General features: G+C 32.1%; 1 protein-coding gene across 1 annotated transcript; it reads right to left on the bottom strand.

Moving 5' to 3' along the window:
* Nucleotides 1-9,562: 9,562 nt before the first annotated feature.
* Smp_135020 (putative oxalate:formate antiporter) lies at nucleotides 9,563-20,319 on the bottom strand (the record flags this gene model as incomplete). The annotated part of the gene is made up of 7 exons (XM_018788534.1): nucleotides 9,563-9,802; nucleotides 10,482-10,604; nucleotides 10,995-11,120; nucleotides 14,376-14,480; nucleotides 17,250-17,373; nucleotides 18,561-18,691; nucleotides 20,263-20,319. The coding sequence occupies 7 exons, from the start codon at nucleotides 20,317-20,319 to the stop codon at nucleotides 9,563-9,565; spliced, it is 906 nt and encodes a 301-aa protein (XP_018654067.1).
* Nucleotides 20,320-22,691: the final 2,372 nt, after the last annotated feature.

Genomic DNA, 22,691 nt, shown 5'->3' with positions numbered 1-22,691 from the left:
TAAACGTGCTGGAATATTCTGCAACTAGAGGGTTAATAAATGTTCTCAAAAGTCTGAAATACACGAACACCTTTTAAAACAGAAAGATGTTACCACTAGCATATTTCACCACTAGAGTGAATAAAAACTAGCAAAGATGATTATTCCAAAAGTAGATCATTTGACGCAGCCATTCGAGACAATGTTCTATCATAAACTGTGATCTGACAGCAAATGTTCAGGTGAAAAGTTTGTAGTGGCTTTGCTCTGTTAATCAGTCATCTTTGTAACCGTTATTATATAAATCTGAACGGTGTTTGAAATCAGAAGGCAATAAGAAATTGCACCTACAGTTTACCAGAGGATAGTACAGACAACAAAGTTACAAGTCCATCGAGTGAATTTAAAGCAGAGAGGCAAATGTGTGTGTGAGCAAAAACAGAGGCAAAAGTATAGTCAAATCGAATAAGACACAGCTAGGCAAGGCAAGGACTAATAATAGGATTCGCGTACATATATACATAGCAAAGAGAATGATTCATCGAGCAACGTTTGGGATATTAACATTTTATCTGGAGTCTGTCATGTTATCAAGCATACACGTGTATACAGACAAGATAGTGATCATAATAGTACAAAGAAATATGCTAATTGTTACTTTTCAAATAAGATTGTCTGTTAAGTGAGTTAATAAAAGGACTTAATCAAAATTAACCATAATCGAAATTGATTTTAGAAGATTTGCTGTAGTTTTTATACATGACTATCAGTTTCTTTGTATGCATTTCAGTGACAGACAAAAATGTAAATCGTTGATCAAGCACAAGTTCGTTTAGTTAGGAGTAGGTCTAACATTAGGAAGAGTGTTGTGATTCTACCCAGATGTTGAGATTGATTAATACATTGATAACCAGTTCTGAAATCCTCCAAATTTTTGAAATGAGAGACGTCAACGCTCCACACGAGCGTCAGATGATTAAAAGGGTTAGTATTTTAGAAGTTACATTATTCAAGTAGACTTTTCGTGGCTATCACAAAATGGTTCCTATCGCTTTTGAAAACTGGAATAACTCGAGCTTTGTCTTTTCTCCGCCTTAATCTATTAACCTCATTGTCAGGATCACATACAAATCTTCAACATTTTTGGGAATTAAGACGGCTTCTCCCGATAGCCATCTCTTACGATTTACAAACTTCACTCAGTAAGAGCATGAAAAGTGGCTGCAAATAAGATGCAGTACATATTCCGATTCTTTCAAGTTGGTCTAGTCCTATTCGGTAGGTTTATGTATGGTCATGTGCCTGTCCAAAAATAACCTATTTAGTTTCAAACTAATTACTTCACCGGCAACTAAGAGATACTGAGCACACACCGTTGTGTCACCATATACTGTAATAGATATTTATGTTAGTTCAGTTTACCGACTCAAGACCATAAATAATACCACAAAATTCTGATATTAGCTTGATTAAGTCAAAATTAACATTCCTGGACGTTGCTATTGCTAACACTGTTTGAATATTTCATCATATTAGACAAGTTTAATAACTATCTCAAGAAGTTATACTTTGAATGGTTGTTTAATATTTTGTGATTTAAATAATGTGGATTGTCTAAAATCATGATGTCCGCTTTGTTCTTACTGTCAAAGAAAATATTTACAAAATAATTAATAGGAAGAAGATATAATGGAATGGAAAAACATTTTAAATTGCTGACAAATCAAGATGAAAACAAAAGTCAACATATGTGATTACCGATAAAGTAACGTGAAGTGTTCACATGAGTATCTGCGACATGAATCCTTTATTCAATCATAAGTGTGATACCAAATGCGTCATCGGTACGCATTTAAAATTAACAAGATAAACATTTTCACAGCCGTATTTTTGTATTGGAATTTTATGAATGAACATTATACTCGTGTATTTTGTTTATTGCAATAAGAATTTGAAGAAAACGGCTTTGACAACAATTTGTTGATAATGAAGTTGCGTTTTGATGAATTTTATATTCTAGATTGTCTCTGAAGCTATTACTGAGGTCAGTGAAGTCATCGGGATCTTGTTCGTTGACCTTTAGGCTCAGTATATATATTTTTAAATTGAATGTTGGTTAGTCTTTATATTTATGGGCAAAATACATTTAAATCCACCTTTATGTTAGTTGCATTTGAAGGCATTATCAGATAAGCGTTTGTCAACAAAGTACATTGCATAACCTGTTTACTCACCATCACAAACTAGAAGAATCCCTATCAACACACTTGTATGGAAATTAATAAAAGACCTGAAAATGGAAGTCTCATCTCCTGTTATTTTTGTATACAACGTACACCTTACTTGAGGGTATTCATTTATAATAAAATGTTATATCACAAAATACAAACACTTATACTTCTGGTAAGATTTCTATTTACAAATGCTTTGTTGCTTATTACTATAAAAGAAAGTCTGATGTATATGTATACTTCAATACAAACCATGTTCAACCAGTTTGTTTTTCTGTCAGTTAACTTCAATCCAGTTAACAACAAACGTTTCTATCACGTCAGCGTTCAGTGAGGTTTAGAGAAGACTTTTATTCTATTCTAATTAGATTAAAGCGTAATTATTTCCTCCTTTATGTGATAGTCTTGATGAACTGTTCAGTACCAGTCAATGACGACGATTTTTAGAGATTTATTCCATATGAAAGGACGGATTCAAGCTCACTGTGCATAGAAACAGTTATGCTTAAGGCTCATCGCGCTATTAAAATGCTAACGACATCACTCAACTAACTAGTTTTGTGTGTGAATCGACTGAAACCACACCCCCAATTACTGAGAGCTGGTTACCTTGATCACTGAACACAGTTTCCAAAAAATTACCGTCATAGTTCCATTTATAATGCAATAAAAACAAAATTTGATACTATAAAAAATAACTGTTATATGTCTTTATTTTATTACCAGATAATTTTAAGGAAACTTTAGTAAGCTATAAACACACATAAGTTTTAGGTTGTAATGAAGTAAGAATTTTGAACAATGACATAATCAGTACTTAAATCAGATATTAATAATTAAGCGGTCTCTATTAGTCAGTAGGTTTTGATAAACCAGACACGTACAAATAGTAAAATGCTTTCACAAAATTATGACACGTAGGCATATATCAGAAGTTAGCATTAAAATAAATTCTAAATGGTCACAAAGAATAATTAAGCTATAGTGCTGAAATTGTAAGCATTGATGGGGATGTAGTAAGCGTTGAATCGCGGTTGACTATGATCACCACTCCTAGAAAACTACGTGACAGTTGCTAGGTTACGTCTATCCGTAGGTCAAATATCAGATGGCAATAGAAGGTTGTAATTAGATGTATTTGTTGGTGATCTTGTGGTATCAAGATAATACCGAGATCGTGCCAAAGTTTACAGGTGGGACTGCTTAGAGTACGCGAGTTCGTACAATGTTACAAAGCAACGGAAAAGTGTCTTTTTTGGTACACTTAAACAATCACTAGTACAATCGGTTATAATAATAATTCTTTTTGACGAAATCATTTACTTAAACTGTACATTCGTATTTATAGTTGTATAGAAAATTTGTCTATGGAAATGGAAACTTTCTTCATTGAATTCTCTTTATTTTTACTGTGATATAATGGGTTATTTTAATTACTGGATTATAATCTATAAATAACCTATACTCAAATAGATTTTATCGGTTATGCAATTTAATGATTCAGTATGACATTAAAAGCCTTCCGTACAATCCATCTATTGAGCAACAGTTAACTGTACGTTAACAACTCGAGATAGAACGACCATTTACGCTACTTTGTCAAGTACATATGATAAAAAATTCACTCATTAGACGTTAAAATGGGATATTACAGTAGACAAAGTACAAGCAAAACTTATGCTTCATGAGGTTAACCTTGATGAACTACATTAATCTAACTTAACATACTTTCATTTGAGATATGAATATTGAACAAGGCAAATAAAAGCTAATTATGATGGAAAATATTAAATAAAAACAGAAAAACGTGTGCAACTGTTGAATTTTTAGTAACGAGTGTTTTATATCCTTTCGAAATTTTCTGTGTGAAACTACTTGTATTATCTTTCTCAAAGACAACCATGGTCTACATTATGTTAAATGTAAACTTCAAATAATATTAACATGTTTAGTTCAACACAGATGAGATTTATTTAGCGGTTGTTTGTATGTCATCCTGCAAAGGATAATGACAATGAGATCAAAGTCATTGGGACCACAAAATCAATACAAAACAGCGTTTTTTCTCATTTTTTATTAACTTGTCAAATGGTAAATTAATTACAGACTGTTCATGTTGAATGCTATAAATAATATAAGAATTAGCTGATTATATTATAAATAAAAAAATTAAATACTAAGAGCACGTTATTACTATTCCAGTGGTAAATAATAATAGCAACTGAATATAAGACGTTTCTAGAAAGAAATCAATCAGTTTCCAGTGTTCTATGCCAAATAACATAAGAGATTATACCAAAAGTAAACTATTTCAATGCTATATATAGTCGCTCACTATTTTTTCGAAGGTATTTCCTTAGAATAACATACAAATTTAAAAATTTGTACCGAAAGAAAATTATTCGTGTTTTGGTGTAAAAACTATCATCAAATGGCTCTGCGTATGATAGTATTAGCCTATATGAGAGTACATAATATTTGGTTAACACATTTAATTATAATCTCAACGTGTTACTCATAATGATTGTATGTGCTGTTAAATTACTAAAACCTACATAAAATAAAACTTCACACAGTAGAATGTTTATATTGTTTCACACCTTTTTCCAGTAGAAAATGTTAAAATATATATTATACGATCTAAAAAACAGATCATTTGTAAACAGAATCAGCTGACTGATCATATTTCCAGGTTATCTTGTTTATAGTCAACAATGTTCCATATACTTATTCTTAACTCAGTTGAAACATATTTAAAATCTCACTGCAACAAATCTCGACAGGATTGTTGAGAGAAACATGATCATTTCCAAATTAAAAGCTAGAAATCCACGGTGTCATGTTTTAATTTTTATTACATCGGATACCAAACAGTGGCTATCAAGTTTACGATGTAGAAATATGATCTGTGCCATTTAAAAAGTGGCTTTCAGAGAAAGATAGTGTAAGATATATGTTTATCTGTAGGGGAACTATTATTTTCGATAAATATAACTATCCAGACGGGCTGACGAAAGAAAAACAAATAGATTTTAATCCCTTACATTAATTTGTTCTGAAACATTTTTGACTGTATCCTTAAATCAGTAGTATTAATTAAGTGATAGTTGAAGTATGAATTCTCTTCTAAATTTGCAAGAGATTGTCGATATAAAACATGGTAGTTCGTTTATAATCCCTGATGAAAACATTAATTGCTATTCTACATAAACGGAAATGATATTTACTGTACTACTTAACTGTTACACTGTGTAACTACTTTAAATATACATATACAAACGTTTGAAACCCTTTCAGTTATTACCACAAATTAGTTTGATCATAATGCTAATAAAATTGAGAAATCTAACGTATACATAAATATTGAACTACTATATTGCAGTTTCGCGTAGTCGTTTAAATGATTTTGGCGTATGGTAAATTGTACTTTGTCTTTTTAATCTGATTTGTAAAATTGTGTGTCTAGCTATATATTCTATAAAATAAAGTTAGGTTCACAGCAAAATGGGCAACAAACCAATACTAAAATTATTCTGGAAATTTATATTTTTCCTATCATCGGTGACAGAAAAATAATTGAAAGTTAATTCACGCAAATATTTGCTATTCTTTTTGTTGAGCGTATTTAAAGTTATTCTTGGAAAAATCATAAGTAACCACTTTGTATAAGTGTAGTTTCATTTACCAATATTCCAAAACTTATGAGCCACTGCTTTCTTCAACAGAAAATTTCATACATTATTTTAGGAAATAGGTTATCTTTTTTAGTGAATCCACTGACGTAATGTGTTTTATTCAAAATTAGGGTAAGGAAACTCAGACGACTTAACTTCACAGCATTCTTTGAAACAGCCTACACTATCTTCAATTTTCTTCGATTATCTGAACTTCAAACCGTATAATTTAGGTCAGACTTTGACTTCTTATTATCATCTTTGGCTATTCATAACTAAGTTATGTACAGGATATTTTTTCAGAAAATTGTGTCCTTAGACTGTCCTTACTATCATGATCGTTTCTTGTACACAAAAAATGAACTTTTATTTATGCTTCTCTTTATTACCCTGCAGTTATAATATCCATACTGTGGTGCATATTTATTAACATTTACTGGAAATATTGTTTTAAATTAGGACATGAATACATACTTCTAGTTACATTAAGGTTACTACTTGTCTTACAATGGTGTTCTAAGATTGTGGTGAACGAGAACTCAGGTGGAGATAATCAATTTATTGTTTAATACAAAACTACGGAGTGTCTTCGTAAAATATGAAAACCATACATTAAATATATCATTTGCACATCTTTCATCAGTTGTTTCCTACAAACTTCATCGTTTGTTCATTCCTTTTGTCTTCAATTCGATCTTCTCAATCTTCTGCTGGCAGATATTCCACTTCCGACTGGTGTTACATACAACTTATATCTGTCAACTTAAGTACCATACACCACAAGATCAATATGAAGCATTTATAAAATGGAAGAAGATTCATTGACGAAACATTTTTATTTTGACTGTGCTTTTACCTCCCAAAAAGATTTCCAGATTTGAATTTACGAATATTTTTGGGTAAAATAGTCAGTAAAAATGAATGAAGTACATTGAAATAAGAAAAATTCTGAAAGTAATTGTTTACTTGCTGCATTATGTTTACTAATGATTTCAAAAAGAAAGATCATCACTAAAAATAACTATTATAAATAAAAGCAGAGAAAAAGCAGGGCTTTTGGGTGTTTCATTTTCATAAGTCTTAAAAATAAGTAGTTTCCATTGGTTCTGTCTAGTTCACAAATCTTCACATGTGTCAACTGTTAGTTGATTAGATACTCGACTGGATAAACATTGTTTTGAGAACCAATTCATAAAGAGTAGACGTCCGGGTAAATTCCTGTCATCAAGCCATATGGCTAAGGCAAAAGCTGAAATAAAATACATAGAATATACGATATATAGCCATATATGTAATTATATTATTTTAGCTAAGAATTAGCAAACAGAAATTAATGGTACTGAAATTCTATCTGGTAATCTGATGTTCTTTATCTAATTTCAAGAAAAAACTGTTCTTTTACAGATATGGCGTGGGGAACTCTTCATTAGTACATACATTTATGTTGATTTCAACTAACAATAACGTTATGAAACTGTAATTTATCACAGTATTTTAGTATAATTTACAAAGAATAAATAAGTCAGAATATTTCACAAATGATATTAAGTAACTGAAATAACTTGAAAGTGTTTAATAATTCTGGATTTTTGCTTTGTTAAACTAATGCTTGTATTCAACTGATCTTAAACACTAAACATAATATCTGCTTTTGTCAAGTTTCATAGAACACTTTAGACAAATGTGGTATCAGTATTTGTAAGCTATAAAATTCCATAATAAACTAGCATGTTCACAATCCCTAAAAATTAACAAATATTTCAATTTGAATAGTCAGCCAACTAATGTAATCATATTTCATAATAAAATCCCTATATGATGGTAGGAAAACTATACTGTCTATTGTAAAATAAAACAGATCACCAGACTAATCACTTTTGATCTTATACAATCATTCCAGTTTTGATTACCTTGTTTTTACATAATTCACATTCTTATCACAAAAAATATAAAAAAAGACAGTACAATACATAGATATATTAAAACATAGATGTTATTTTCCATTATTGTCAATCACTTAATAAACGTTCAACATGTGCAATAAATCAGTCAATTTAATTTCCTGACTGTTGTTCACTCAATCATATTTTATTATTTTATATCACTAATAAATGAAGATCTTAACAACTATTCTAATTATAAAGACTTAGATTGTAGTAAGTAATTGATAAACTAGTTGGTTTAACTGAAAAATTTTAAAATAATCAAATATTAAACTCTATTTTATGTTTAGTCGAGTCCGAAAATCTTCTCTATCTTTAGTTTTGTTGAAGCTAGTTAAATAACGATTATTTATTCCAGTGAGAATATTGTTTGAAAACCATTAAAAATTAACCAGCTTCGAATAGGTGTTTTGTCCAGTATGAACTACGCACGGAATTGAAATCATGATCACTAGATTCTGTTGCCAAGATGATAATCGTGAACCACTCACTGATAAATAATAAAGACTGGGTTTATTGAAGCATGAGGTTAAGGGGCCGCACTGTTAAAGATCCGCAATTTGGTTCTAGATAGTCATCTAAGGCAACCTGATTTTATGATCATTCTCCATCTGATATCACTTTGTGACCAAAATTATCTTCTGATTATATAAATCTCAACACTCAAAATCATGGAAGATTTATTGATCAGGTTAATGATTTGAGCTTCGTTGAGTATTTTTATTATGAAGTTGAAAATGTGACATTTTTATGATTGCAAAATATTTCACTTACTAACTAAGCATACACATCCAGAAACGGCAAAGTAGATTTCAGGAGATACTTTCCAGAAAATACTCACCACAAGAGAAAGTACTGATCCAAATGACTTGTTTGAAACACCAAAATGTCATAAAAACAAACGGATCATAAATAAGTGGTAATTTAATTGTCTTTTAAGATGAACTTTTGTTAACAGATCTCCTTATAAATCAAATTAATATGGGTTTCTGTTTAAAAAAATAAATGGGTATTAGAACCCACAAACAATTTATGGTTAAATTGAGTAGGCTTTGTGAAATAGTAATATTGAATGAACATTGATAAAAGTATCGAATGTATGGCTTTCCTTTCACATGGCAAATGTATCTCAAGTGTTACAGCTGGTTGAGATCTCTTTTATTTGAGAATTCTATCACTGTTCTCTGAAAAGCGATGATCTGTCTTTGCATCTATCTGATATGACCAGACTTTGAACTGTGAATAGTAGTAATTGAGCTTACGTTTTTGATAGGTATTGCGTATAATGACAATTTGAATATATCTGAGTCGGTTCTTACAAATTAATTTACCTCAAAGTAATAAGTGTGTCGATAACCAAATTTAAGTTTTGCGTCAATTCACCAATCTTAATTCTTAGAAAAACTTTCTATCAATGTATTTGAACATTCATCTTGGGTGTTCCCAACTTTATGTTTGGTTAGCAATTTAATATTAACCAGTGCAGTTTATTGGGTACAATACCAATGTTATTCACTTTTTTGTAAAACCACTTTACAAACACTGCTAACATACACACTGTTCTAAATTACACATATCCTTAGAAATATTATGCCATGATGTATCAGCAAAACTTAATAGTATTACTGTTTAGTTTTACAATTCAAGGTTGACTAACATGATGAAATGTCTTTACAAATAGTTAAAAACAAAAGGTGTGGTATTTTAACTTAATGATTATTAAGTAGGTTAACTATCAGTTAATCAAACTTACAAATCCGAGATAAACCATTCCATAGTTGACAGCCAAATTTATTGGACCAAATATAGACCCTGTTGCTGCTGGCATCATGGAAAAAACACCAGACAAGAAGAAAAATAAGGCACATGCCCATATAACATATAAGATTTTTATTACGATTCCAGTTGTATATGCAATAACAGGAAACGTAAATAGTAATACACCCCATAAACACAGTTGTATGCAGATTGGTATCTGAAATTTACAAATCAACAGAATTGAGATAGTTCCAATAGAATTTTTTTTTAGTATAAATAAGTAGTTTTTTAGCCCGTTCACATTTAAAAATCATTTTATTTCTAATCACAGTAATTTATTCAGTATTTGCTTGTGGTAACGACGATCTTAAAGCCATCAACATATATAAACCCCATCAAATGTAAGTGATTATTCAGCTGGCATCGATGGATCAGCAAACAGACTTACATAACACCATATATTTCAGGATCATTTTTCGGAAATATATCATAGCTATGAAAAGACTAATCTGTACCTAAGTGTTCGATGTAGTTGTATTTACTTTCTCATTAAATTTTGCTTGGATATACAGATATTCCTTACAATCAAGTGTAACTAATCAATGCGTATGTCATACGCGTAAAATCTAAATTTTTACCAAATTTATGGAGTATATACTTAGAGTGAATTTATTAATTATCAGAAAAGAATAAACTATTTCCTAAGTAACAGCAAATTACGCTCCTCATCATTTACTTTTTCTTTTATTTGCTAGAAATACATGTTTAACATCATGAAAGGATTGTTAACAAGATATAAAGTTATTAAACGTAATTTTATCGCTTTGGATGCTAATTAAGAATAATAGCCATCAAAAGTTGTTTTCATACGGATAAGTAATGGAGTTGAAAATCACCTTGAAAGAAAAATGATCCACAATAGCACCCCAGGCTACACGTCCACCACAGTTGAAAAGAGAAGTAACAGCTGTTACAGTTGACAAAAACCTATCGTCACTTATATGCGTTTGTCCAAAGATCTAAATTTAATCAAGAGAGTAAAGCAAGTGAAATTAAAATAGTTAAACTTAGCTCAATTATTATTTTAAAAATTCACATCAACACTAGCATATTTGGTATACTTCCACACCTAAATAATAATGTTTATTATCTTTTTAACATAGAGGCTTAGATGTCAACTCACTGATCTGAAAATGACGCCTCATCCATTAGCCCTAAAGCTCTCAGGTTCTATTCATAAAGTCGTGGGTGTGAATTGCTGATGAGTTTTATATTACTACGAAATAATAAACTAGTGCTCCTTAATCTCCGATGCTAGTCTAGCTAAACTTAGTCCGTAATGGATGTTACAAAATAATTTCTTGTTGAGTTGTGGTTTAATGTACAGTTTCAGATAATCAACCACTCACCTTTAATGAACTTGTAAGAACAGATATTGGAAAACAGTTAAGAAGCATCATAAAAAATAAAAGGTAGTAGTCAATATGACGTAATAGCTTTCCAGATTGGACGTTTACTTCCACCACAGTGTTACGCTGTAATTAATGAGAAAACAACCGGTGTTTACCTGTCATTACACAAGAAAAACACAGGAATACAGGGAAAAACAATAAACACTTATCTACATATTTTTAGGATCCGTGTAATTTTGAATTCTTAGAAGAATTATATCAAAAACAATAAATTTTAACAATGAAATGTTGTCAGATAATCTGGTTAGTAAATAAAAACTGAGAAAACATGAACAAACAGTTCAATGGTCATGAATTTGTTGGATTTACTAGCGAGTAAGTAAATGGTGAGTTGTTATAAAGCAAGTTCATTTTAACGACGAAACTCAGAAAACCAAAGTGAACTGGTTAACAATGCGTAAGTATTTTTCTAAACGTTTTAAAGTTGAACGCTTTTCAAAAACATCGAGATTAAAATGACTCTAGTTTTAAAGAATGATGTCAATGTAGCGTTTAGATAATTCAATAAATCCCATATTTTGACTAGACTGGTGTGATTATGAAACGTTTCATTTTTTTGGCATATAAAGAGCTTGTAGTGACATTAAATGATTAATGAACTCCATTATTCAAGAGTTCAGACAATTTTTATAGTATAAGTTGACATTTGTCATTCTTGTCTTCTCAATAACATAAGGTTGATTTTTCAACCAAACATACAAAGAGTCTATATTACGATCATGATTGTCAGATTAAGGAATTTGATCTATTTATAATATAATAAAATTACATCAAGCAAAGATTAGACTTTATATATATATATATATATATATATATATATATATATATATATATATATATATATATACTTACGCCTGTGACCTCTCGTGAAGCAGCATAGGCCGTACACCAGTATTCTCCATCCAACCCTGTCCCAAACAATCCTTTCCACTTCTTTCCAGTTAACATTCATCCTTTTCATATCTGCTTCTATTTCCCGGCGTAATGTATTATTTGGCCTTCCACTTTTCCGCTTCCCTTCACCATTCCAAGTTAGGGCTTGCCTCGTGATGCAGTTCGGTGATCTCCTCAATGCATGTCCTATCCACTTCCAACGTCTTTTCCTAATTTCCTCTTCAGCTGCAAGCTGGTTTGTCTTCTCCCACAGAAGGCTGTTGCTGATAGTATCCGGCCAGTGAATGTTGAGTATTTTGCGTAGACAATTGTTTATAAATACTTGTATCTTCTTGACGATGGTTGTAGTAGTTCTACACGTTTCAGCTCCGTACAGTAGGACTTTCTTGACATTCGTATTGAAGATTCTCACTTTGAAATTAGTTGAAAGTTGTTTTGAGTTCCAGATGTTCTTCAATTGTAGGAATGCGGTCCTTGGTTTGCCAATCATCGCCTTTAAATCTGCATCAGATCCTCCTTGTTCATCAATGATGCTTTCCAGTTACGTGAATGTTTCTATATCTTCCAGAGTTTCTCCATCAAGTGTGACTGGGTTTGTGTTCTCCGTGTTATATTTGAGAATCTCGTTTTTTCGTTTGTGTATGTTGAGGCCTATCGATGCAGAGGCTGCTGCTACATTAGTCGTCTTTGTCTGTATTTGTTCGTGTGTATGAGATAGGAGGACTAGGCTATCTGCAGAGTCCAAATCGTCTAATTGATTTTGAGATGTCCATTGTATTCCGTGCTTCCCGTCAGATGTTGAGGTTTTCATAATCCAGTCAATCACCAGAAGAAAGAGGAAGAGGGAGAGTAGACAGCCTTGTCTGACTCCGGTCCTTACTGGAAATGCATCTGTCAGCTGTCCTCCATGCACCACCTTGCATTGTAGTCCGACGTAAGAGCTCTGGATAATGTTGACAATCTTCTGAGGAACTCCATAGTGTCGAAGAAGTTTTCGTAATGTTCTCCTGTCCACATTGTAAAATGCCTTCTCATAGTCGATGAAGTTGACGTATGGTGACGAGTTCCATTCAATTCATTGTTCAACGATGATCCGTAGTGTCGCGATTCGGTCTGTGCACGACCGATCCTTACGGAATCCAGTCTGTTGTACTCGAAGTTGGGCGTCTACTGAGTCTTTCATCCGGTTCAGCAACACTCTGTTGAAAACGTTTCCTGGTACTAACAACAATGTGATGCCTCTGTAGTTCTCAAATTTGCTCAGATCTCCTTTCTTTTGAATCTTGATGAGGTATCCTTCGTTCCACTCTGTTTGCACTTGTTTTTCCTCCCAAATCTTCATGAATATAAAGTGAAGCATGTTTGCAGTTACTTCAATGTCTGAATTCAGTACTTCAGCTGGTATATTGTCAGGTCCTGCCCGCTTTCCCATTCTTGATTTGTCTGGTGGTCATCTTGATTTCTTCGATCGTTGGTAGAATGACAGACATAGGAAGGTCTGTAGATGCTGCTTCGATGTCTGGTGGATTCAATGGGGCTGGTCTATTTAGCAGTTCCTCGAAGTATTTCATCCATCTTTTCTTCTGTTCTTGAATCTCCGTGTTTGTCTTTCCTTCTTTGTCCTTGAGTGGTCTCTCTGGTTTATTATATCTCCCTGATAGTTTCTTCGTTGTGTCCTATAGTTGTTTCATATTCCCTTTTTTTGCAGCTTTTTCCAACGTCGTTGTTAGCTCATCCACATGTTTCTGCTTGTCGGCTTTAATGCTCTTTTTCACTTGCTTGTTTGCTTCTGCATAGTCTGCTTGTGCCTTGACTTTCTCTGCTCGTGTTTGACAGTTGTTAATTGCTATTTTCTTATTCTTCCTTTTCTGAATCTTGTCCAGGGTTTCCATAGAGATCCATTTCTTACGATGATGCTTTGGCGACCTATGCTCCACTGGGAATAACAGGAGTAAGTAATATATATATATATATATATATATATATATAATATAAAGTAGAATATTTTCATCTAGAACTGTAGTCATTATTCACTTTGATCAATAAAATATTTTAAGCATGATATAAGCGTGATATATTTAATCTTATTGGTAATTTCGGTTTAATTTTATAGTTGAGATCATGAGTCAATTGAAGCTAGACCATCATGGAAATCCTGGAAGCACTGGACGGCCGCTTCGTCCTATTGTGGGACTCTTCAGCAGTGCGCATCCACAGTAATAATAACATTACGTAATAACATTACGCACCTTTCCTCTTAAAGATGTAACTATGTACGTGTGATATATATCACGAATTATTTCAGTTGATAACACCAAACATACCATAATACACTCGTTTATACATATCATTAAAAAATAAATTTATTGAAGGCAAAGGGTTAACTTATTTGGCATTCATTCAATTTGTCAGTGACAATCTTACTTGTGAATCACCATCTACTAGTTTCTTCTTTTTTGAATCTGTAGATGGACTAGTTTGAATTTTTGCACTTTCTAATCCTTCTTCTTCATTTTCTTCCTCATCTTCCTAAATCAATAAAAAATACCGTAAATTGTTAGATGACTATTTAACGTTAGCACCCTAAGCCACGGGGATTATTCTATCTATATGCATGAATGTTATGTATATGATACGATGTATAACCTATTGGTTATGAAAGTTTATTTTATGAAATATGCATAAACCGGGATCATTATCAAGTAAACAATATTTTAGAAAATATGTATCTGAAATCATTTAAATAAAGCTGAAATGGTACATAGCTTTTTCCTTAAAGAACAACAATCATCTCATACATATGTAAACGTAATTTATCAGACTTATGTGACGGATTGCCCATGAATTGCTACTTTTTTAGATATACTAGAGAATCTATTCATTGGTGTCGCGTAAAAATTTACAACTTTCATAGAACAACAAATACACCACCCTTATTTCATTAAACGTATTTTCCGATCGATATTACATGTATTCACGAGGCGAGAAGTTTAAAATGTGACAAAACATTTATCCATCATTATCTTAACTACCTTACTCCATATTTAACATGGACTTTAGGAGCATTTGATATTAAAAGACGTCTATATGGAAACAGAGTTGTGAATGAAGTGACTGTTAAATCACTAACATTATTACCATCTATTTACTGATGTATTTAATATAATGTATTTATTTTTGTGGATCTGGACATGTTCATATATGATCATTATGAACACTACATAAAATGTGTTGGGTTAGGCATCGATCCCCGAATTTTCGGAAGAAATAGACTGACTTTAACGTTTTTTCTTTGTAGTGTTTAATATTGAGTTAATGGTTAAAAATTACCAACTCTCTTCTGAAGAGTCATTATTATTTAAAGACATTTTGTATTATAATGAACTAAAATATATAAGATTATTAGCTTATCACTGTTATAATCAAACACAACATACTATTCAAAGTTGACGGTAATCCCTTAACAGTCCTAAATAATCACTCATTTTAACCATGAACCTTCACACAAAATTACTTTATATCTATGACATTTTCAAGAAACCCTTGTTTGTTTGTAATCAATAACTATCGTCTTGAACAATTTCTGGAAATATGGGCAAGCATTGAACCAATCTCAGTAATTACTCCACAGAATTCGAGTTAATTTATCGAAACAGTAGCTCTGATGAAAAACGTAGTGACAAGTATTCCGTTTTACAGGATTTGTGACAGTGGGCATGCAATCAAGTAATTAATATCCCACTTCGCGGTTTTCCGTTTTCCAGTAGAAGCTCCACTTTTGGTATAATGAAGTGACGAAGTCTCAGTTCAGTTAGTAGACAACTTAGAACAAAGTCCATTAAATACGTGAAAGAATTGCTAGTGGTTAACAAAGATCCATTGTTTAGTGATTTTCTCAGGTTATGTGTCGAATAATTTACTTGAGGTTGAATGGTCTGTTTACAAAAATAACACTAGAAATAAGTATCCAAGGTCGTAAAGCGTAAATGTCTCCACAACTCTCAAATACTTCTTACAATAGAGGTTAAAACTTCAAGATATAAAGAAACAAAGATGTAGTTAACGATCGTGTTAGCGCTCAAACATACACAACGGAAATGTACCTATTTAAGAATTTGTGTACAAGTTCGTAAATTAGACAGGAACGTTTTTACCTCAAGATATCGTCTTCAAGATCTAGTAAACCTTCTAGTTCATTCTAACCACGTATTTTCTCTCTGTATATGTATTGTAATATGCTCTGTTAATATTGAAATGTATTTTTAAGATACAATATATTGTGAACGTTGACAGAATTAACTCTGATAATTAACTTTTCCATAACTTTGACCTGATACCATGATAGAAAGGTAATTCTACACGAGTAAAATAATGGAGTATCTTCAACAATATTATTTACTGTATAATGAAGTGGGCTATGAGTTTTACATCCAACTTTTGACCTCCTATTCCGAAGATTTACCTAGAGACTCTTCTCTCCTGTAAGTTTATTACTCTAAGAAATCAAAATATCCCTTAACTGAATTACCAGGATTAGACATAAGGGCAGAGAGTTGGTATTGTTCACTCCAGGTTTCGCAGACAAGAAAATTTTGTTCACTGGAAACTGATTACATGTTTTCAGCACCAGTATTCTTCAAGATTTTACGCAAATAATGTCCATCATTCCTAAAGAACCAATGAAAAGGTGCAATTTATTGCTTGCATTCGGAAGCTGAATATTCTTACATTCAGCATCAAGCCTAACTAAGCATATATTGAGGGATTAGTAACACTTGATGGTTGTTTTCTTCAGTTCGGAAAGTCGCAAAAGTGTACAGCCTAAACTCTTTACTTGCCCTGACATGATAAGCTTAACCAGTTCACATCAGTTTCATCAATTATTGTAAATAAAATGAAAACGTAAAATGTCTATGGCCATGTAGTTTGATACCATAAAATCACTGTTCCGAATTTACTTAATACACTGAAATTAAATGTATAGTTCAGGGAATGTAGCATATTTCAACAGGCTTAGACTACCTTGGATTGTGATGCATCAGAAAATGGCTACTACAAATGTTTAAAGGATTTAAAAGAACGATACAATTACTTATGTTAAGTTGTGAATACAAGTTTAAAATAGCTTACGTAAAAAAGTGACCGTACACAATAAACTACGTATAATCAGTAAATGAATATGCTTCTTCGAGTATCTTTTTTATAATACATTGTCCAATTACAATTTTCATTTCAAAAGTGTATTTATAAGCATAATAATTCGGTTGCTCTTTTCTGCAAATCAATCAAAAAGCTTACTTCTTTTGAGATTGGTTTCATACGGACAAGTATGCATGCCACTAACTGCAACGCTGCCAATATTGAACCCATCACCAAGAAAACATTAGGGACTCTATCAAGAAGCTCTGGATCGGTGAAACGCCTAGTAAGGTGAAAATTATAATTTAACAATTTCTCTTAGATGAGCACTAGTAATAAATAAATAGTTAAGTACTCTTTCTTTCAAAATATATCTCGGCAACTAAAAGGTCTAATTATTCAAACGTATTTTACGATGTAATAGCAAAGTGCTCAGGATTAGTTTAGCCCTTTGAAAGAAGGCTGTAAATATGGGTGACAAAGTGAAGTTAAAACGTGTTTCTAGCCTGCTTGTGGGAATGGGGAATGTGACTTTATAGTAGTCCTATTAGCCCGCTTGACAGCTGCAGGAAACTACACAAAATGAAAATTTTATTTGTGCCAATACAATAATAGAGTGCTTTGTAGAAAAATAAACACTCGCTCACATTCATAAATGATCGCCGAATCTGAAACATTTTGGCTTTGATAACACTTCCACAGTGAATTTATTAATACAATGAAATGTATAGTGCAGCGTGGTTAAAAATGACTGTATATTCTTACCCAGTAGTTTATGATACCTCAACATGTTTACTAGTTAACAATCGGAGTTTTGGCAATTAAAATGTAAACGTTCTATGGTTTTCCCCTACTTACTTGACGTAGAAACAGTTGAAAATTTACTAGTTTCGACGTTTTATTTACTTTTCACTATATTAACGTCAGTTATCTAGTTATATAAGACTCGTTTTCAAGCAAAGTATTTTTCAGAGCAACGAAACACTTTCAGATAATCAGAAGTTATTTGAAAAAAGTAAAATGAAAAAATCACGTTCGCTGTTGCACAGAAAATTAAAAGGTTTTGGAGAGTTTTTCATTGTATAAAATAATACTCATGGTTTTACTGAAATGGTATCCGCCGGGAAAACGACAAGCTCAAATGAAATGGTAAATATCGTTACATTTAAAAAGCTTTTTCTAAATTACGAAGGAGAGACAATAGGCAATTAGGCTTTGAACGATTACAAATCCAAAACAATTGTTTATTCATAAAATATCAGTTTGCCTAATGAAGTGAGTAGACTAGATTACTAACATAGGTGCGTTAATTGCTGATTAAACATTATTTTGGCCTATAAATTTCTGAAAAAACTTAAATATTATAAGAACAAAGACTAGAATATACTAAATAAAAACTATAAGTTGCTACAGTTAAAAAATAGTGGTTGCTTTCCTTCAAAATGTTAAGTATTAGCATTTTTTTTTTACCTTGTTTGACTGTCAACCCTTAAGTTAGATGGGTTAATATATGCAGTTTGGATTGGTGTAAAAATTAGGGAGCCCAATCCAAATCCTCCAACAATTATACCAACAATTAATCCTCTTCTACCAGGAAACCACTAAAGATAAGAAAAATCATAAAAAGTGTTTTGATGATAAACATGAATATACTGGAAAATTACAAAACTATACATTATGGTGATTAGAATTAAATTGTAACCTTGGTGCTTCCGCTTTCAAAACAAACTAAGTAGAATGTAGAGCTTAACTTAATACTTTGGGATCGGCATTGAGTATACACAACATTTTATGCTTTAAAGAGACATAGACCTACAAATAAGTTGTTTTATAATGACAAATTTGTTTAAACATAAACTTCAGGTCACTGTAGCCTTCAAACTAAACACATTAATTGGCATATAATTCCCATTTAAACATTAAAATTAAGGACACGAAGTTCAGCGAAGGGATCTCTTTTCAACGAATTTACTGTCAAGCTGTACAATCGTATATATATGAAAATGTATCGTTAAAGTACTAATTCCGTGAGGAAATGTGAACAATAATAACTTGACAATAAATTCTTTGAAAAGAGATCCCATCATTGAACTTCGTGTTTTTAAACACATTAAGCTAACTTTTCTGCACAAACTTGTTCATTTTTCAAAAATTTGTTACCATAATTGTGAGTGAAATGTAACCAAGCTTAGTAATCAAAATAATTAGGGTCATTTAAAAAATATAAATAAAATGTCGTTCAATTTTCAAATAATAATTACAAATAAATATTCTTTGCTATTTTTGGATATGCATTTAGGATTTAAAGGATGTGGACACAAAATAAGGAATCCTTTTTCAGTCAGTTATGAAATTTGATCATTGAAATTTGTAGAACTTATAGTAGCTTCAGATTCTTGAGACTTGTTATACTATCTGGAAAAGTTCTAAACAAACACTGGTACAAAGTTTGCTTTTCAAAAGGAGATTTCTACGGCTTGTAGTGTTTCATGTTTATATAAGTAGAAATGATGTAAAAGGATATCTAGATACGTATAACTAATCTGAAAGACTATTTCAAAAGCAGTACAAAATATTTACAAAAGACGGGATCATACACTAACTAATTAGATAATCACCTATATAAATGTTTTGAATAAAACTGTACTGATGAACGCCAAAAACAAGTTATTTAAGATGTTTTTAATATTGAGAATTTTGAGCTTTAGAAATGTAACTGGGCACTGATTTCAATTATAATTGCTTAATTTGATTACAATTCAAGTATTTATTCCCGTGAATTGCTGTTGTAGTCATTCGGTTTGTTTATCAGAACCTAAATTAGCAGGAAGAGATAAGCATTTTAGATGGCTAACAAATTCTAAGAAGTTACAGTATTTCCTCAAACCCAAACTCTTATATTAGGTCTGTATAAATGAAAAATCAAATAGTGCTCTATAGACAGAGCGACAATAAATCAAATATTCATAGAGACATATCCGTAATGCGAATCCCAGACCAAAGTTATGAAATGTCAACTGGTTACTTTATTATTTAGCTGTATATAAAATAATGAGCTAAGCACATTTTATGCTGAAAGAAAGCATTATATTGACATTAGATAATGAACGACATAGATTCAAAACAAAATAAGAGCCTAATATTTAGGATCCATCAAAACATTTACGCTTACAGAGACTGCACAAGCTATTGCGACGGAATAACCAATTCCCATTGAAAGCCCAAACATTATCCCAACAGTAAAAACTACACCAACAAACGTCTTTTGTACAACAATATATGTTAATAGAATGCTTCCACTAAACAAACAACAAAAATATGAGAGCCATAATTGATATGCAGTAGATTTTTGGTGTGTTTCAACAAATACACCTTATAACAGCTTAAATAATATTATAAAATTTTAGAATAGACAATGATGGAATAAAAAGCAATGTCACAACAAAATAGATACGAATACTCTCCAAATCTAAGCCAAAAATAACTTTCTGGAAGTTTGATCGGTTATTACTACTGTTATCACTCCAAGATTTGTCTGGAGAACTCACTCTGCCAATTGAGTGTGGTTACTTGAACTGGTGTAAACATGTGCCAGGTTCTACGTTGCGTACGACTAACTGAATGACTAATTAGCAACTTATAGTCTGGAACTAAAAGTTGAGCCAACGATTTCATCGGGACGTTATTACCATCTGATAAGAACGGCTGCATACAAAAATAGACAGCTTTATTGCCTAGAGGAGGCACAACATAATAAAATATATTATCGACCTACCGAGTAGTTGAGATTAGGATTGGAACGTCCATAGATAAAATTATTTATGGAGATCTGACAGATGTTTCCTAGCACTGGAACTATTATTATTGACCTTATTCAACATTATATTTTGGTACAATATAGAGTTCTCAGCACGAGGTATTTCAACAACTTTTTTACCAAGAAATAGAAAATGAAAAAATGTGTAAAGAAAACCTGAGTTTGCACAACTTATCAAATTTAATACATGCTTAAGAATAGAGGTTATTCACTGCATTAACTTGAACAACCTGTTCGTCACACTGTATATTTGCTAGATAAGGTATTATAGAACTTTTATACCTTTTCTTGAGTGCATGGATTCTAACGTATTGACGTCTCGTTCTACCAGAAGACATACAAGGGAAAAGATATGAATGAAGTAGATGGTTAGTATCTGATAAGATAACACCTGCCAGAAGTTTGCGAGACTTTGAATGTCTATCCACAACAGTATTATTAATGACTTCAAAGAATTTACCAAACACCTTGTTAATACTTTCAGCACCCTCCACAATACAGCAAAGTTCTTTCTCAAACGCTCGGGAAAGAATAATGGAGAACAGTAGAGAATGATAAGTAATAGGTAGGAATTGACAAATTGTAAGAGTAGATGGCGAGTAATCCAAAAAGCATGCAAACTCTTCATGTGGTAAGTCAAACGGTAAAACTTTTCCGATAACAGTAAAACATGAGAAGACCAAGAGTGATCAGAGGAAAAAGTTACTACAAGATAATTGACATTCGACACTGTGTTTATCAAAGACTCTCCAATGGCACAAGCATAATGGGATCCCGAAATAGTGTATAAGTGCTGTACATATCTCAGGCTAGAGTTAACAGCTTGACATTTATGTGGATTAAGTATGAGACCACTAACAACAGACCACCATTCAATACGAGACAAAAACTCATTCATTTGTATGGGATGTAAAGAGGTAGAAATCGCCATATATACAGTCAGGTCTTCCGCATATTTCACAAAAGTGTTTTCTGTGGAAGATGGCAGATCATACAGAAAAAAGGAGCAAAGAAGAGGTGAAAGAACGGATCCTTGTGGCACACCCTCATAAGACAGTAGAGACGTTGAACACTTTCCTTCAAACACAGTGTACTGCTCTCTTCCAGAGAGATGGGAACATGGCCAACTGGTTATCCAGTTGTCAGTGTTACGCTGAATAACTTGTCAAGTAAATGTTGTCTTGGGATAGAATCAAAAGCAGACGTATAGTCCAGAAAAGAGCATCGAACATTCTTCACACTTTTCTCCAAGCTGAACACTATATTATGATGCAGAATAACAACAGCATTTAAGATGCTTCTTTTGTGCTTGTGAGCAAACTAATGCGGATCAATGTGCTATTTGAGTGAAGGTTGAAGTGGGAGTATCAATAATTTTTCCATTGTTTTGAAGGTGAAGTTATTGCTATGGGTCTAAATTTAACATTCTTATCGACATATACTGTCTTAGGTTATCTTTATCTTTCTCCACATTTTTGGTAAGAGGTTAGTTGTGAAGGATCTGTTAAAGATACTCGTGAATGGATGGCGTAGAATGTCAGCACATTTTTTTAAAATGAGGTTTGGAATTTCATCAGCTCCTGAACATTGGGATGAATTAAGTGACTGGAATAATGTTCTTTAGATTATGAATACTTTTTTCTGAGTGATTTTTATATTTGACTTTCCTGGTCTGAAGTAATAGTGTACTCCTTTTATGTTTTCCATATACTTCAAGTAGGACACGAGTTATACAGTAATCCGAGCTGGACAATGGAGCACGTTTAAGAGCCACATATGTACCC

This window comes from Schistosoma mansoni, chromosome W (assembly GCF_000237925.1).
Source record: "Schistosoma mansoni strain Puerto Rico chromosome W, complete genome".
Lineage (NCBI taxonomy): Eukaryota > Metazoa > Platyhelminthes > Trematoda > Strigeidida > Schistosomatidae > Schistosoma > Schistosoma mansoni.
This window is presented reverse-complemented; position numbering and strand designations above follow the sequence as displayed.